Below are 16,016 nucleotides of genomic sequence, written 5' to 3'. Positions count from 1 at the left end.
CCTCGTCCCCGGTACCTGCCACGCAGCCAAGGGTGGCTGAGCCCTTTATTAAAGGGGTCCAGGAGCAAAGAGCCGGGTGGGAGCGCCCGCCGAGGGGCCGATGGGGCAGGGGGAGGTGAGGGGGTGATGGAGTGGGGGTGTAGCACCGTACACAAGCGCATCCTGGCCGGGGGGGGCCGGCAGCTCCCTGTCCTGGGAGGATGCTGGTGCTCAGCGTGCGGGTCCCTGCGGAGGGATGCTCGGCAGCCCCAGCCTGCGGGCACTGAAGCAGGACCCCCTCGGCTGCTGCGGGAGCAGGATGCGACTGATGCCAGCACAGGCGGGGTCAGGGTCCGACCCCTCCCTGCCCCCTCGGCTCCTGGGGAAAGGACACGGCTCCGGGCTCCTGCCCAAGGTGGGGACTCGGCTTTAATCCCCGGGAGGCCGGGGCAGTCCTGGCCCTGCCCGTGGTGGTGGCCGTGGCCACCGAGCTAGTCCGTGCCGTTGGTGAACTGGCAGAGTTTGTTCTCCAGGTCGGAGATGCGCTTCTCCTGCGCTTGGACCGTCTCCTTGAGGGCACGGATCTCCTCCAGCACCTCCTCCAAGGCTGGCTGCTGCAGGGAATGGGGACACAGGGTCACCGATGAGTCTGGCCCACCCCTCCCCAGAGCAGGGGGCCAGCCCTGCCGCCTCCTCCCTGTCCCCCGGACACTCACAGAGAAGTCAGAGTCGCAAGTGGAGTGGCTGCGTCGGGGGCCTGGCGGGGGTTTGCTGTCCAGGATGTTCTTCTTGACCACCTTCAGCTCCCGGTTCTTGATGGGGACGTACCCATCCCGCAGCGAGATGAGGATGGGCTCTGCGTCCTTCCCTGACAGCCACTCATCTGCCTCCAGGGCTGGCTCGGGGCCTGGCGTGTCGGGGTACAGGTCATCCTGGAAGAGGTCTGACTGCAGGAGGGAGAGGCCATGGTGAGATGTGGGGTGTCTCCCCCCAGGCCCCCACCTCCCCTGGGATCCCCCCAGGCTCACCTTGCGTGGCACCGTCATGACGATGGGCTCACACTTGCGCTCGTGCAGCTTGAAGAATCTGCGTGGGGCGCAGGCAGTCAGGGCCCAGCTGGCCCCCCTGACCCCTGGGGCTCCCCCCAGCCCCCTTGGCTCTCACCTGGCGATCTCACACTTGCTGACATCCAGCCCACGCTTGGGCATGAAGCCCATGCCCCGCTGGGGCTCCTTGCTGCTGTAGGTGTTCAGGTAGTGCACATAGGGCGCCTCATCCGTGATCTCGAAATAGCGGATGCTGCTGTCACCCTGCGGGGGTGGGGGACAGGTGTCAGCCAGCCCTGGCACCCTCAGGGACAGGGTGGCAGGGGGGATGCACCCCAGGGAGGGAGGGGTTACCTTCCCGCAGAGGTAGACAATGCTGGAATCGGCATCATAGAAGGGCAGCAGGACCCCATTGCTTGTGTCCATCTCTTGCAGAGCAATGGGCTCCTCAAAGTTGTTCTGTGGGGCCGGAGCAGTGGTGGAGGGGTGTGAGCAGTGACCCCAAAACCCCCACCCTGGTTAGTCACACACATTAGCCACGGCACACTGGGGAACAGGGCTCGTCCCCTCTGGGGTACACAACCCCCCAGGCAGGCAGCCTGGCATGCCCCCCCCCAGCTCCCTGCCCCACCTGTATGGCTGGGTACCCCCAGCTCGGCTGTACCCCCCTTCCCCAGCACCCTCTGCTTCCCAGCCCCCTCCCCAGCACAGCACGGCACACTCAGGAACTTGGCATCTTTTGGGAGGGGGATGCAGCAGACATGCCATCCGGGGGCAGGGGGGTTGGCAGGGGGTCTGGGGGGCCAAGTTCCCAGGGCAGCACTCCATGCGGCCTCGTTACCGGGTCCCACAAGCCCAGCTCCCGCTGGCTCATTCTGGTAAAGCCCGTGGTAAAGATGTGTCCTTCCCGTGTGAAGATGGCCCGCACAGGCCTCAGCCCTTCGTGGGGGGCAAACCTCTCCTGGGGGGAGGGGGAGACAGTCAGCACGGGACACGGGAAGGGGGGGAAAACGGAGGGGGTCCGGATCTGTCCCCCAAAACAGCCGCTGAGTCCTGTTCCGTGGCGCTGCCTGAGCGCACGCGGTGCCAGAGAGCCTCCCCGGCACCCAGAGCGTTCCCTGGAGGGCTGAGATCTGTGGGATTTGCGCTGGCCGGGCTGGAGCCGCCGTCTCATACCAGGTCCCAGAGGCCCAGCTGCCGCTCGCTCATCCTGCTGAAGCCCGTGGTGAAGATCTTGCCATCGGCCACGAAGATGGCACGGATGGGGCGGGTGCCGTCGTGCGGTTTGGTTTTCTCCTGCGCCGGCGTTAGCGGGTTAAATCAAACAGAGACGCGCGGAGCGGGGTTAGTAGGGTCAGGCAGGCACTGGGGGGGACCCCGCGGTGGGATGAGGGGGGACACAAGCAGGGACACTCACCGCTATGATCTGCTGCTTGCGGGGGTCGATGACACGGACCTTCTTGTCCTTGCAGGTGGTGACGAGGAGGCTGCCGTTGCGGTTCCAGCCCACGTTGTAGATGAGGTCAGTGTGCATGTCATCCAGAGCCAGCAGCATCTCCCCAGTCCCCACATTCCAGAGGATCACCAGGTTGTCACAGCCTGCAGAGGACCGAGGGGGCAGATGCTGTCACCCCATGGATCTCCCGTGACCCCGGGGAGGGTGACCCGGGACCCCCTTACCTGCGCTGAGCAGGACGTTGCGGGCGGTGGGGTGCCAGGAGATGATGCTCACCCGCTTGGAGTGTCCCTCCAGTGTCACCACAGGCTCCGTGATGTTGCGCACGGGGACATAGTCAGGGATCTGCCACACCTGGGGGGAGGACAGAGAGCTGGGCATTGGGGATCACCCCGTGTGTGAGCACTAAGAGGATGAGGGCCTCAGAGCCAATTAACCTCATCATTAATCCCGGCTCAGCCTGCGGGGAGGGTGGCAAGGAGACACCAGAAGCGCCTCCATCCTGGGGTGCATCCCCAGCACACGGGGTGCTGGTGGGCACAGGGAGGGGGGGCACAGCTGGGGTGCGTCCCCCAGCCCCCCCCAGCTATTCCTGCGTGCTGAGTCGCCAGGGAGGGTATATTTAGCACAAAGTGCTGCATCATGGAGCGAGCAGCCGCCGCCAGCGTGAACGCATGGCACCGGCGCTAAAAATAGGCCAATGACACTTCACAGGCGGCGAGGGGGGGGATGCTCTGCATTGCTCCCCCAGTGCCTGCCACCCCCTCCCCACACAGGGTCCAGCCCCTCACCATGACGGTGGTGTCCTCCGAGGCGCTGGCGATGACGTTGTCATTGTGGGGACACCAGTCGATGTCCAGCACGGGCGCCGTGTGTCCTGTCACCAGCGGGTGGTTCTTGTCCACCCGTCCTGTCTGCAATGGTGAGGGGCTGGGATGAGTCCTTTAGGGGAGACCCTGCCAGGAGCTCCCCAAAGCCCAGCCTGGCCATCACATGGGGTTGTGACACAAATAGGGACACACAGGGGATTTCAGCAGTGGCCAGAGGTTTGCACCTGCCTTGAAGGGGGAAACTGAGGCACACAGGTCAAATGGGGCTCACCCAGAACAGGGCCTTATAGGGGCACAAAGGGGAACAATGTGACCCATGAGAGGCTGTTTTGTGTCTGTTCTGATGGCAAGGAGGGGTTGGGGACTCTCTCCCAGTCTCAGTGCCAGGGTTGGCAGAGACTCCACTGGGTGCTGCTCCCTGGGCATGCTCTGACCCAGGGAATTGGGGCTGGGGAGAAGGCAGCTGGGGGTTTCCCAGATCACCTTGGTTGCCCCAGGGATGTCACCCTTGGCAGGTGCCAATGATCACCCAGGTTGTTCCTGCCCTGAGTCCCCACATGAGAAGAGGTTGGGGCAAAGCTGGGGGCTCTGGGGCCACAGCAGCTCCCCAAAAGCAAAACCCATCAGCATGTTCCCCCCAGCACATCTCAGTGGCGTGGCCCAGCATTCTCCCCACTCACCTTAGCAAGAGGCAGGACAATGAAGGCCCCACCACCACCGGACTCCACAATGATGGCCACAAACTTGGGGTTGACAGCGCAGAAGGAGCTGTCACATGTCACCTTGGAGACACGGATGTCCTCGTACATCTGGTCTGCCTTCACCGGCTGCCCAAACACGTGCCGGAACTTGCTCTGGCGCACCACACGGCGGCTCATGGCTGTGGGGACAGGGTCAGGCCACCACCTCCCACCCTGGCACCGCTTGGAGGGGTTTTGATCCCCTCAGGCCTTGTGCTCTGAGATATTCCTCCTACTCTGGGCACAGCAGGACCCCTGGGAACACTGAGGTGCCATGGAGGGTGAGGATATGAGATGTGGTCCTGACCCCACATGAGGGAGCTGGGGCATCCCCTGTGTGGGGATGTGGGGGTGCTGCAGGTGCTGGGGACTCTGAGCTGGTGGCCAGAGCCACTTGACACTGGGCAGGGGCATGGCCATGCCATAACGTACAGCTGTGCTATGCCCTATGGCTGTGCCATGTCCCACAGATGTGCAATACCCCACAGATGTGCAATACCCCACAGATGTGCAATACCCCACAGATGTGCAATACCCCACAGATGTGCCATGTCCCACTGCTGTGCTGTGCCCCGTGGCTGGCACTGGGGGTGGCACATGAGCTGCTGCAGTGGAGTAGCAGGGCAGAGGGGACTTTGGGGTGGACATAAAACTGCACCTGGTCACAGATTGTCCCCTTGTATCCCATCCTGCATCAATGGCCTGAGGTTGCCTGGCTTGACCCAGCACCTGGGAGGAGGGCTCTGCCTCCGGAGTTGCCTGCTGGCGGCTCACGCCTCCCTCCATGGATCCCTGTCCTGTGCCACGGATCCCTGCTACCCACTCTGCACCCCCACCTGGGCAAGGGCTGGACCTGGCTCACAGACACAGCCCCACAGGCACATTGGGGTGTCAGGAGCCCCCCACCATGGTGTCTCCAGCCCTCAGCCACAGGTGGGTATGATGCTGTCACCCATCTCTCCCCCCAGCCTGTGCTGCTCCTGGGACCTGCCCCACGGGGAGACTGAGACACTCAGGACCACAAAACCCTTGGAGCTGGGGCTCTGCAGCACCCATGAGCCACTGGCTACCCTGGGGAATCCCCGGTGCTCTTCTGGATACACAGCCATTGTCAGGAGCCACATCCAGCTACCAAGACATGGCCAGGCACCCCTGTCCCCAGCCCACAGAGCCGGTGTGGGCAGAAGTAGGAGCAGATCTGCTCCTCCACGTCCCAGCCGGTGGATTTTGTATAGGGCACATGCAGCGCCCTGCCAAACCACATTCGCCCAGTCCCAGAGCGTCCTCGGAGTCCTCACAGCACTCCAGCATCATCTCTGGTTTGGCTGAACGGCTTGGAGCTGGGTCCAAGGGGCCAGAGCCCGGCTACCAAGAGGGGCTGGACGACGGCACTGCTGGTGTCACCCCCTCAGTGTCCCCAGCCCCGGGGCAGAGCGAGCAGGCTCCGTGGGGACGCTCTCCCAGCACCTCAAGCATTGCCGGCGGGAGCGGAGTCTGGGGTGTCAGCATGCGGGGAAGGAAGGGACGGCCTGCTTGGGCAGGATGCAGGCACGGGGTGGGGTGCAGATGTGGTGCAGGCAGAGTTGAGCAGGGTGCAGGCAACGTGTAGGGTGCAGGAGGGGTGGGTAGGAGCAGGTGGGGCGCTGGCAAGGTGCAGGCAGGGCTGAAAAGGGTGCAGGTGTGGGGTGCAGGCACGAGAGCTGGGTGGGGTGCAGGCAGGGCGCAAGTGGGGTAGGATGGGGTGCTGGCAAAGAGGTGGGGTGCAGGTGGGGTACGGGCGGGGTAAGGGCAGGGTACAGGCAGGATACAGGCAGGACAGCCCCGCTCCCCGGCCGTGCCATTACGTTGCCACAATTGAATCCGCAGCGACTGCTTGGGAACGACCAGAGGTCACTGTCCAAATATAGCCATCTCCGCCGGCGGGCGGCGAGGGGCCGGGGCCCGGGGGGCTCAGCCCCGCTCCCCGCGTCCCCCCGTCCCTCCCCACCGCGCTCCCGCCGCCCCCGCCCCACGCCCGGCTCCCACCTGCGCTCGGCGGCTCCTCCGCGCCCGGGCGCGCCCGGCTCCGCGCTGCGCCCCGCTCGGCTCCGCTCCGCCCGCTCCGGCCGCGCTCAGCCCCGCTCCGCTCCCCCCGGCCCGGCCCCGCTCGGCTCCGCTCCGCCCGGCCCCGCTCGGCTGGGCTGGGCTGGGCTCGGCCCCGCGCGGTGCCGCTGCCGCAGAGAACAGCTGAGCCGAGCCGGGCGCCGGGGCCGGCACGGCCCCCCCGCGGCGGGCACCGGAGGGGAGGGGAGGGGGGGCCCGGGCCGGCCCCGCCTGCCCCCGCACCCTGCCCGGCCCCTGCTCTGCCCGCGGGGTCGGGGGCAGCCCCGGCACGGCCGCCCCCCCGCTCCCACCCAAAAGCGGGGGAGTCCCAAGGGTGCCCGCGGTCCCCAGGCGCCGTGCGTGGGAACCGGTCGGGCTGGGAGATGAGGGGCAGGAAAAGCCCCCTGAGCCTTTCTGAAGTATTGGGAGAAATCAAGGGACGGGGCATCACCGTAGGGGTCACTTCTGCACAGGGCTGTGACCCTGTGATGGGTCCCCCCACGGACCATGGCCATGGGCTGCTCCTGGGGCTCCCAACACTCACAGCATCCCACGGGGTCCCCACCCTCTCCCAGGAAAAAGGGGTCTGCAAGCCCACCTCAGCCCCAGCCCAACAGGATGGTTACAGGCACATCCAGAAATCAAATCTGGGATTTAGTGAAGCCCAGCCCTGCAGGGATGCCCTGGCCCAAGGGGATTAAGGGATTGTAGGGCTCGGGGACCAGAGGGAGAGGAGCGGTGGTTCCTGGAAAGGCAGCAAAGCCCTGGACCCTACAAGGGCACCGTGTGGAGCTGGACGAGCATTGGCTGAGCAGGCAGGAGGGGGCAGCTGGCAAAAAGGCAGGGAAGAGGTGACATTCTTGTTTGCCCAGCCAAAGAGGTGGCAGAGAGGGAGGGGGCTGCAGAGGCATCCCTTGCTTGCCCTGTCCCACCACAGCCCTGGCTCACTCCGTATTTGGGGATGGAGCAAGTGCCGTGTCCTGTGTCCTTAACTCCAAGTCACATCCCCAGCAAGTGAAGAAAAGACCCTGGGAAGCCTTTTCCCAGCTGGTGCTGGTGGGGAGTGGGAAGGGATGGGGAAAGCCAGACACACTGCCAGACCCAGAGTGACAGCCCTGCCTCCCTGGCCCCACATCCTGGTGCCCTCTCAGTTGTGGTGGGAAGCTCCTGCCATGGATGGTGAGGCTGAGCCCAGCCCAGGGAGTTTGGCTTTCTCCACAAGTCCCTCGCTTATAGCAAGGCCACAGAGACCCATGCACCGCCTTTATTGCCTAAATGGAGCAAAACCAAAACCTGAAAGATTGTCCAGTGTCCAGCTAAAACCTCACATCCCCCCGGAGCTTAAACCCAGGACCCTCCTCACAGCTCTGGTGTCTGCAGCAGTGCAAGGAGGGCACCTACAGTGCACCTCCTGACAGTTTTAAATACATAACCTCAGGAATCTTCCCTGCAACTGCAGACAATGATCTGGAAGTACCTCTTGCTCGGAAGCACTGCCCCATCGCTTGGAATAGGAATAGGAACAGGATGGGGCCATCCATCAGAGAGAACAACCCTGATCTGGCTTTCCAGATCCCCACTGCCACACCATGTTCTGAGAGCAGCACAGATCACTCCCTCTCACCCAGCCCTGATCCCAAACAGGAAGCCACACACCTTTGTCATCTTCAAAATAAAACTTTTATTAATTCAGTAACAAGACCATTGAATCTGCACATCAGTGCACAAGTTCACATTTAAAAACAGTTGAGCACATCGGTCATAAAGTCTTTAAGGGGAACGGGGATGATCCCAGCCACCAAGGAAGATCCAGGAGGGTCGGACAGAAGTGCTCCCCTCCCTGATTCACAACCCCACCGCCAGCTGCTCAGCAATGGACAATCCCTATAAACCAGCACACGGACGTCACATCTCCATAAAGGAAAATAAAAGGCACTGGCACCTTCTCTCGTGCCAACAGAGAAGTCTGCAGCGCGGGTGGGCTGTTAGCACCTCTGGCAGCACTGCCTGACAGGCACTGAGCCCTGCACCAGCCCGGACCCTCCTGCGCCAGGCCAGCACCTGCCCCACACCAAGGGCTCAGAGCCCCCCTTGGGGAGAAGTGGGGGGTTTGTGTGGAGCCAGGACTGGATTAAGGCAGGATGCACCGTGCGGGGAGCAGGGCCCTGCGGTCGGTATGGCTTCCTCCTGCCAGAGAGGATCCTGGAGCCCCCGGCAGGTGCAGTGCCCCTGTGGCCACGGATTCCCAGCTCGCTCCTCCCAGGATGTCCCCAGAGCAGCCGGAGCTGGGGCAGGATCCCTTCCACCCTTTGCTGGCAGAGGGACACGGAGCTAATCCCTGCTCCGTTTAAACATCCAAGTGACCCAGAAGCAGTGTCACTTCCTGCCACCTGCTGGGACCGTGCCCCCAGGAAAGGGCCGAGAGGGGAGAGATTTGTACAAGTCACAACTTCTCAAGCAGACCAGACACATACTCACACACACACACACCATTCACACACACCACCGAGTGCAACAGAATGCAGTGTAGAACCAGATTCACACACACAGTCCGTTTGTGCAAGGCTCACATGTTACAGTACGGCCGGGACGGGGCAGCGATGGCTGGGATATTGTACAGGAGTCAATGTAAACAATAAAGCGTCCTCCGAGAGGCTTCACCAGAGACCAAAGAACAGTTGCTTTGTACAAAAATGCCCTTAAAACAACACGTGTCTCCCAACCCCCCTCTACCGTGAGGCTTGTCAGCTGCTGAGCACCCTGAAGGTGCTGCTGCTCCCTATGGTGCTCAGTGGGTCACAAGAAGCTCTTGTGGGGTGGCTACAGGAACCCTCCCACGAGCCACCAGCATGGAGAAGGGACAATCGTCCCCAGCAGAGACCTCTGATGCCAGGGGCTTGGTGGCTTCATTGCCCAGACACTGGGAAAGGAGGTCCATATCCCTCCAGTCTGTCCCTGTCCTGCCATCCCGCTCAGAGCCTCCAGACCTCCAAGGCCTTCATCACTCTGTAAGAGAACCACCTTTCCTGACTCCCTCTGCCTGCCCACAGCCTTCTCAGAGAAAAACCAGTTGTGCTGGGCCAGAGCCAAGGACAAGGGGACAGCAAAACACCTCCCTGCAGGGGCCTCTGCCCCTCTGCTGTTCTGCCCAACTGAAGCACCCGGAGAGCAGCTGAGTATTGGAAGAAAGCAGCATTTCTTGTCTGCATTGAAAACCCTTCCCAGAGGGCATTTCTCCTGAGATCAAGCTGGGCAAAGAAACCTGATCTTTTCCTCCTCCTCTTGCCTTCTCAAGTGAAAAAATTCTACACAGGGCTTTTCCCTGCCCAGCAGATCCTTGTCACCAGGACATGCTGCCAGCCAAGCATGCACGTTCCAACGCAAGGCAAGCTGATGGCAACCAGTCCCTTCCACCCGTGGAGGCACAGGCAGGCATGTCCTTGGAGTCAGAACAGTGGGCAGTAGGGCCTGGTGAAGTTTGTAGGGGAGGCAAGGACTGAACCTGTCCTTCTCCAGATGACATGAGCCACTTGGCCTTTCCACAGCGTCTGCCTGGCTCCGGAGCCAGCTGGAGAAGGCTAGAAGCCACATGTTTTTCAGTGTCCCAAAGAAGGATCTGGCCTCCTGGGCCAGGGGGCTTGGGTGACTTCTAGTGACTGAAATGGCCTGGGATGACAAGCTGTTTGACCCAGGACAGGGCTGTGCTCCAGCACGGGTAGAGTTCAGGAAAGGGAGGGAAAGTGCTCGTGGCTGACTCACAGACCTTGCCCAGGCTGCAAGGCAGCACAGAAAGACCCCTGGGAGCTACAGAGAGGGCAGGAAGGTGGCATTACCTTGCCAACTTTGCCAACCATCTGTGGGCTGAGGATGCCCCACACACCTTCCCCAGGGCAGGCACATGCTGCTTCCCAATACTCCAGAGCACTCCACTGCTGTGTGCTCCTCTCCAGCTCAAGAGGGTTTGTCCCATCTGAGCCTGCAAGCGTCTGAAGCTTTAAGGTTGCTTTCTAGGTATGTGCTTGGCTGCTGCTCCCTCCATGCTGGGTTTCAGCAGCCTGAGCCATTCTGCATCTTCTCTTTGCTTTTCTCCTCCCCAGAGGGCAGGTCTGGGCCCCAGCCAAAAACCAGCTCAGACAGGACCTGCCACGGGACTGTGGACAGGACCCAGAGCTCCCCTTGGCCTTTCCCTCTGCTCCTACAGCACAGGGACAACTTGTTGATGCACCCAGATAGAAACGAGGAGCTCTGATTTAACCAAACTGCTCAGAAACCACAAAATAATTTGCTGAAATTTGGAGCAGAACCTTCACACAGAGTTTCTCCAGGGAAGCAAGAACCTACAGAATGGCTCAGAGCAGCCAAAGGGTTTCCACATCCAACTGGCACTCCTGGAACCCAGCTTCAAGCAGGAAGGAGACGGGCACACACACAGTGCCCCTCCACAGTGGGATAACAGGGGTTCACGCAGGACTGGAGGAGAAGGGACACATTTGGCATTGAGGCTCACTTTTGGAAAGAGAAGACAGCTTATAATGTCAAATCCACTCCCATGTCTGTGCAGATCACAAAGAACAGCACTGAGTTTGAGTCAGGTGGGTTTGTTTTCCAGTTTACAGAATAAAGTCTTGCCCTTATTTTTTTTTTTTTTTTAAACCATAGAAAAGAAAAAGAAATTCATATAAATATCATATATACAATTTAGGCAAAAAAAAAAAAAAAAAGAAAAAAAAAAAAAGAAAAAAAAAGAAAAGAAAAAAAGAAAAAAACTTCCAGAAAAGATTTTCCCTCTGGGTCTGGAGTTAGGAGTGACAGCAGAGAGAAGAAAGCTTTGCATTAAGGGCAGTATGTCATGTAACAAAAACAGCTCAAGTTTTGGGAGCCACCAGAAACACCCGTGGGCACGGCAGAGAGGAGAGGGAAACTCAGGCAGCACAAGAATAGCTTTGGGGCAGAGGGCAGGCAGTAGGAAGAGGGCAGAGGACAGATGATATGGCCATGAACTTAGAAGGCCCACAGCAGTATTCAAGTAATGGGAGGGTTAAAACCCTAATGAGCTGTTTGTTTTAAAAGAACACTGGCTTTGGGGGTAGAGGTGAATGTGGCAGCTCCTGGAGGAGCTCTGCCCCACTTCAGCACAGAGCAGAGAGCTCTCTGTGCCCCATGGCAGATAGGAGAGCTGGTCTTGGTACTGCCCAGGGTTATTAGAGCTCATCCATTGGGAAGATTTACCCCTGGTGCTTATGGGGAAGCACCAGCTGAACTGAGCCCAGGGCATTTGTCCTGAAGCATCTTTGTGAGGGATCTGCCAGCATGGTGGAGTTCCAGTTTGCAGAACAGAAGAAAGGCCAAACAAAGGGACCTTGGCACAACCTTCACATTTACAGGGGCTCTCACCCCACCAACTGCCCAGAATCATTTCAAGGCATGGGGAAATTTCAAGTTAGGAACTAGGATCTGGTTGTAAGCAAAACTCCATCTTGCCAAAGCAAGCCAACATTAATTTTCTCATGATAAAGGTGTTCTTTTAAAACAAACTAACAACAATAATAAAAAAAGAACATTTGAGGTTATCTGAGTTAAACCCAAACAGTCCTGCAGTCGGAGTCACACACAGAAGAACCAACCCACACCTACATGCGCCAGGAACAGTAAAATGACAATATATATAAAATTAACCAATAAAGTGCATGTTCCTTATATTACACCTGCCCCCTTGCGTGAAAGCAACACCACAGGTTCTGGGTAAGAAATCACAGCCAAGGGCCCAGGATCACATCGTGTTGTAGAGGGGATTGGTTGTCCGCTTTTTGTCATTGGTCTTTTTGAGCCTCCTCAGAGGGTGAGTTCTCCCGTGCTGCTGCCGCGGGGCGACAGCCAGAGCTTGAGATGGAGACAAGGAGTCCAGGACCTGCACCTGGAGCAATGGAGGGCCCTCCCCAGAGCTAGTCCACATTGGATCCGCACTGGAACACAAACTCTGCTGGCTGGAGCTGCACTCTTTGGCGTACTGAGCCAGCGGCCTCTCCACCGGCTTGCTCTGGGCAATGCACTCGGCTGTTCTGAGCTGTTCCACAAAATGCTTAGTGGGCTCCAGGGAGGAGAGCTGATGCTTCCCACATGCGCTCTCTGAGCCCCTCTCCAACCTCCCCCCACGAAAGCCTCGACGGAGGGCAACGCAGGTGAGAAGCACCGGGTTGGCATTGGAAGAGGCCAACTCCCTGTCGTGTAAATCATCCTTGGAGAGGTCCAGGCAGTCCAGCTTGGCCAGGGATGCCGAGCGCTTCATGTGGGAGGGTCTGGTGAGCCCCGCGTGCCGGATCCGAGCCTCTAATTCCTTTGCCCGCTGCTTGACCGGCCTGGGGCTGCTGGAGCGCTCCTCCACGCTGAGGCTGCTGGAGCTGTGAGGGAGGCTGTAACACAGGAACGAGATGTCCAGAAGGTCCGTGTTTTCAGCATGCTGCCTGGTGAAGTCCTCGCTGCTCAGCTGCCTCGAGATGCCAGCACCGCCCCCACAGAGAGGTTTGGGACCGTCCCTGAACGGGAGAGTCGCGTCTCCCTCGGTGCCACACGGCGTGACCAGCTCATCATCCGTACCCGTGCTCTGCTCAGTGACACCTTCCAGGTGAATGACACAGGGGTGAGGAGAGCGCTCGAGGCTGGCTGAAGGTGGACAGGTCACCTGGGCAGAGGGAGAAGCAGCACCAAGGGGAGCAGGTATCTCACTGCCTTCCTCGCTGGGGCTGCCCACGGTGAAGACGGCCTGCTTGTGTACCGCATGCTCCGGCAGCGAGGGATCTGCTGGAGCCTTCTCCAAGCACATCGAGGGGTTCAAGTTTTCATCTAAAGATGGGGTGGCTGCAGCCAGCCTGCCCCGCTCACAGCTTGTGTCGGGGCACTGCTCCGCAGGCCTGACCGTGAGGGTGTATTCGATGATTTCGATTCTCTTTGGGAGGAGGGAGGGCAGGGATGGCTCCTCCGTCCCGCCAAATGAGACCACTGTCCTGCACTCTTGTGCTGCTCCCCCCTGCCCCGGGCTGGGCTCTGCGGGCAGGGACTCCTGGGCAGGGGGGCCGAGGGGTGCAGCCAGGTGTCTGCCCACAGGCTGCTCTGCCCCAGGAGGCAGCAGCAGCTCCTCAGCACCTGGACTCTGAGCCTTGTGCCCCTCCGGAGCCAGCTCCAGGGGTGGCTCCTCGCTCTTCCCCCGTGGCAGGAGCTCGGCAGCAGGAGAGTCGTTCCTGGAGTTCTTGCGGGTGGGTAAGGTGCAGGCTGGGGCCGTGTGCTGGTGCTCCTGCTCTTGCCTCAAGCGCTCCTCGAACTCCAGCGTGGCTCGCCGGACCGAGCCGGGGCACCACTTGGGCTCAGGGTTGATGGAGCCACGAGGCTCCTGCTGCTCCCCACCAGAGCTGCTTTCCTCCAAGTCTGATTTACCAGAAGACAGCTGCAGAAACGGGGCTTCTTCCTGCTCAGTTGGCAGAGGGTCCTTCTCCTTTTCCTGGTGTCCAGCACAGGCTCCTTCACTCTGTTCCAACTTTTCTGATGCCCAAATCACCTCCACTGGCAGGTCATGCACCGTGTTCCTCTTTGGTGTCTGGCTGAGGTTGGCTGAACCCTCTTTCTGCTGGGCAGGTCCTGCTCCCTGGTTGATTGATTCGATCTCTGTGATAATTTCCTTCACAGAAATGGCATTTTCTGAGTGGGATCTCGTAAGATGACCTGCACCAGGCAGCTCAGGGACCTCCTGCAACACACAAACAGGAGAATTACAAAGTGTATCAGCTGTGCTGACATGGAGCAAACAGCAGCAGGTTAGAGATAATGGGGGTGCACATCCCCAGAGGAACAAAAAAGCATGTGGCAGTGTGTGGAGAGAGATAACAAGAGCAGTGATCACTAATGGAGGTTTTTTACTGTCTCTAAAACTGAATTTAACATACTCCAGGCTGGATTTTCACTTAGACTAAGATCTAAGGATCTTAATTGCAGCAAACTCCAAGGAAAAGGTAGCTTTCTTATTTTTCTAAATTAAAAGAAGTCCAACAAACAAAAAGAATTTTGATATTGCTGAAAGTACCATTTTGAACTGAAAACATGACAAATTCCACTCATGTATGGAGCAGACAGAAGTACAGCAAAAAGAATGACCAAGCACTGAAATGCTCTGGTTTCCCAGAGCAAAATGGCCAGGGAGGCTCCCAATCCCCACAGACACTCTCTGCCAAATCACAGGAGAGAGCATTGGTCTATTATATTTGGAAGAGCCTTACTGCCTCACATGGAGATGGAAAAGATTCGAGCAATGCAGGATGGAATTTAAATAAGAGAAGCTCCCAGAAAGTGATGGCCCCAGACATCATCAATCCCTATGAGAGTCCTGAAGGCTGAAAAGCAATTATGAGAAAAAGGTACCTAAATTTAGAGGTTACTAAATTTTTTCAAGACCATCTCTCTACCCAGGAGAAGTGAGCCATGATGTGCCCAATCCCAATCACCTGGACCACTTAATTTCTTCCTTCAGCAGTGGAAGCTCTACACCTGCCTTAATTTACTACCCCAATGCTGGTGCTTCCCAACCAGGGAAATAGGCCAGTTTTGCTTCATTCTTTGGTGGATTTCTCAACTCAGATAAATATCTCTGCACGTTGGGGATGCTGGCTGGGCTCAGGGTCTGGGTACGTTAATGGATCAAGTCCCACCTTTCTGCTCTCTTGATGCAAAACTCAAAAATAATTTCTCATGAGAACAGCACAGCAAGTCAGGTCAAGGTCAGCTCATGGCCCTGCCAATGCCAGCCAACTGATGTTTAAGGAAAAAGTGCAGAAAAGGGCAAGTATCTAAAAGTGAAGGAAGGGAGAAGCATCTAGCAATTCCTCCCCAGACACTGTGTCCAGTGAAAGCAGGGCAAGAAAATCCCATCCGCAGCCACCCCACAGCAAAAAACAGCCCACAGATAGGGTCAAGCAGCAGTTCCTAAAAAAACTAAGTTATTTTAACCTTTTGTTGCTCTTCATCTGCAGAAGAGTCATCGGATGCCTGAGGAGAGTTTCCAGGGCTGTTCCTTCGAGCATCTGCACCCCCATCTGCAGCAGGTGGCACTTCCAGCATTGGCACCCTGGAGACCCCATTTCTCCCAGTCCCTTGCTCCTCTGGCCTGGAATGGGAGCAGGTGCGTGACCGGCTCTCCTGGGAGAGCTCCACGAATTTCTCCAAAGCGCTGAAGAAATCAATCCTGTCTGTGCTGAGGTCTGTCACTTCGGGCTGAGGGTTCTGTTGAAGACCTGGGGAATTTTGGTTTGGGGACTGGGGGAAGTCTTTTAAGCATGAAGTGAATTCTTCCATGGGAACCAAGTGCACGTTCATATCAGACTTAAGGGCATCTTTTTCTAGGTCATCCACTGTCAGATCAGGAAACTCAGTTATTTCCAAGGGGGGCTGGAGCTGCATTAGGGCCTCAGAAGCACGGCAGTTGTCAGGGGGGACAGAATCTACACAACACCCTGCCGTACAGCCATTGATATTGTTCAGGTTCAGCTTGTCCTCCATCTGCTCAGCGTGGAAGTCCCTGCAAGTAAACTCTAAGTGGATCCTTCTCTCCTTCACACACACGTCCTCGATCATGTTTGCATCCTCCGGGAGCTGCTGCTCTCTGTCCAGCTCAGCTGAGTAGATGGGAGACATGGGCTGCTGGTTGTCATTGGTCTTGGCCTCTGAGATCTGGTCAGCTGAAGTGGTGATCTCCTTTTTGTTCAGCTCCAGCCCAGCCTTGCAGATGGGCTCGTGGTGATCCGAGAGGTCGCTGTCCGAGTGTGAGCGCCAGAGTTTGTTGTGCCTCTGTTTGCTGCGGGGAAGGAGAGCAAAGGAAAACAGTGAGTAATTTCTACATACC

At 58.5% G+C, this 16,016-nt stretch overlaps 2 protein-coding genes across 11 annotated transcripts in view; both read right to left on the bottom strand.

Annotated features, from left to right (window-relative positions):
• Positions 1–27: 27 nt before the first annotated feature.
• CORO6 (coronin 6) lies at positions 28–6,308 on the bottom strand. Of its 5 annotated transcripts, none has more exons than XM_058854527.1 (12): positions 6,077–6,308; positions 3,992–4,191; positions 3,273–3,395; positions 2,706–2,835; positions 2,443–2,624; positions 2,202–2,321; positions 1,867–1,986; positions 1,380–1,484; positions 1,144–1,289; positions 1,008–1,065; positions 696–926; positions 28–590 (listed from the first exon to the last, which is right to left on the bottom strand). In XM_058854527.1, the coding sequence occupies exons 2-12, from the start codon at positions 4,187–4,189 to the stop codon at positions 471–473; spliced, it is 1,533 nt and encodes a 510-aa protein (XP_058710510.1). In that variant the 5' UTR covers positions 4,190–4,191; positions 6,077–6,308; the 3' UTR covers positions 28–470. The 5 variants fall into 5 exon arrangements, with proteins under 5 accessions (XP_058710510.1, XP_058710509.1, XP_058710512.1 ...); XM_058854526.1 differs by having other exon boundaries at positions 28–593; positions 6,077–6,307; XM_058854529.1 differs by lacking the exon at positions 1,867–1,986 and having other exon boundaries at positions 28–593; positions 6,077–6,307.
• Positions 6,309–7,790: 1,482 nt separating this feature from the next.
• SSH2 (slingshot protein phosphatase 2) overlaps positions 7,791–16,016 on the bottom strand; it is a 91,884-nt gene continuing 83,658 nt past the window's right edge. For all 6 annotated transcript variants that reach the window (XM_058854503.1, XM_058854504.1, XM_058854506.1 and 3 more), the window contains 2 exons: positions 15,125–15,968; positions 7,791–13,871 (listed from right to left, as the gene is read on the bottom strand). In XM_058854503.1, coding sequence (XP_058710486.1) covers positions 11,904–13,871; positions 15,125–15,968 — 2,812 coding nt within the window. In that variant the 3' untranslated portion in view covers positions 7,791–11,903. The remainder of the gene's footprint in view (positions 13,872–15,124; positions 15,969–16,016) is intronic.

The sequence above is a fragment of the Poecile atricapillus genome, chromosome 21, assembly GCF_030490865.1.
Source record: "Poecile atricapillus isolate bPoeAtr1 chromosome 21, bPoeAtr1.hap1, whole genome shotgun sequence".
Taxonomy (NCBI): domain Eukaryota; kingdom Metazoa; phylum Chordata; class Aves; order Passeriformes; family Paridae; genus Poecile; species Poecile atricapillus.
Note: the sequence above shows the minus strand (reverse complement) of the source record. Positions and strands in the feature narration are given on the sequence as shown.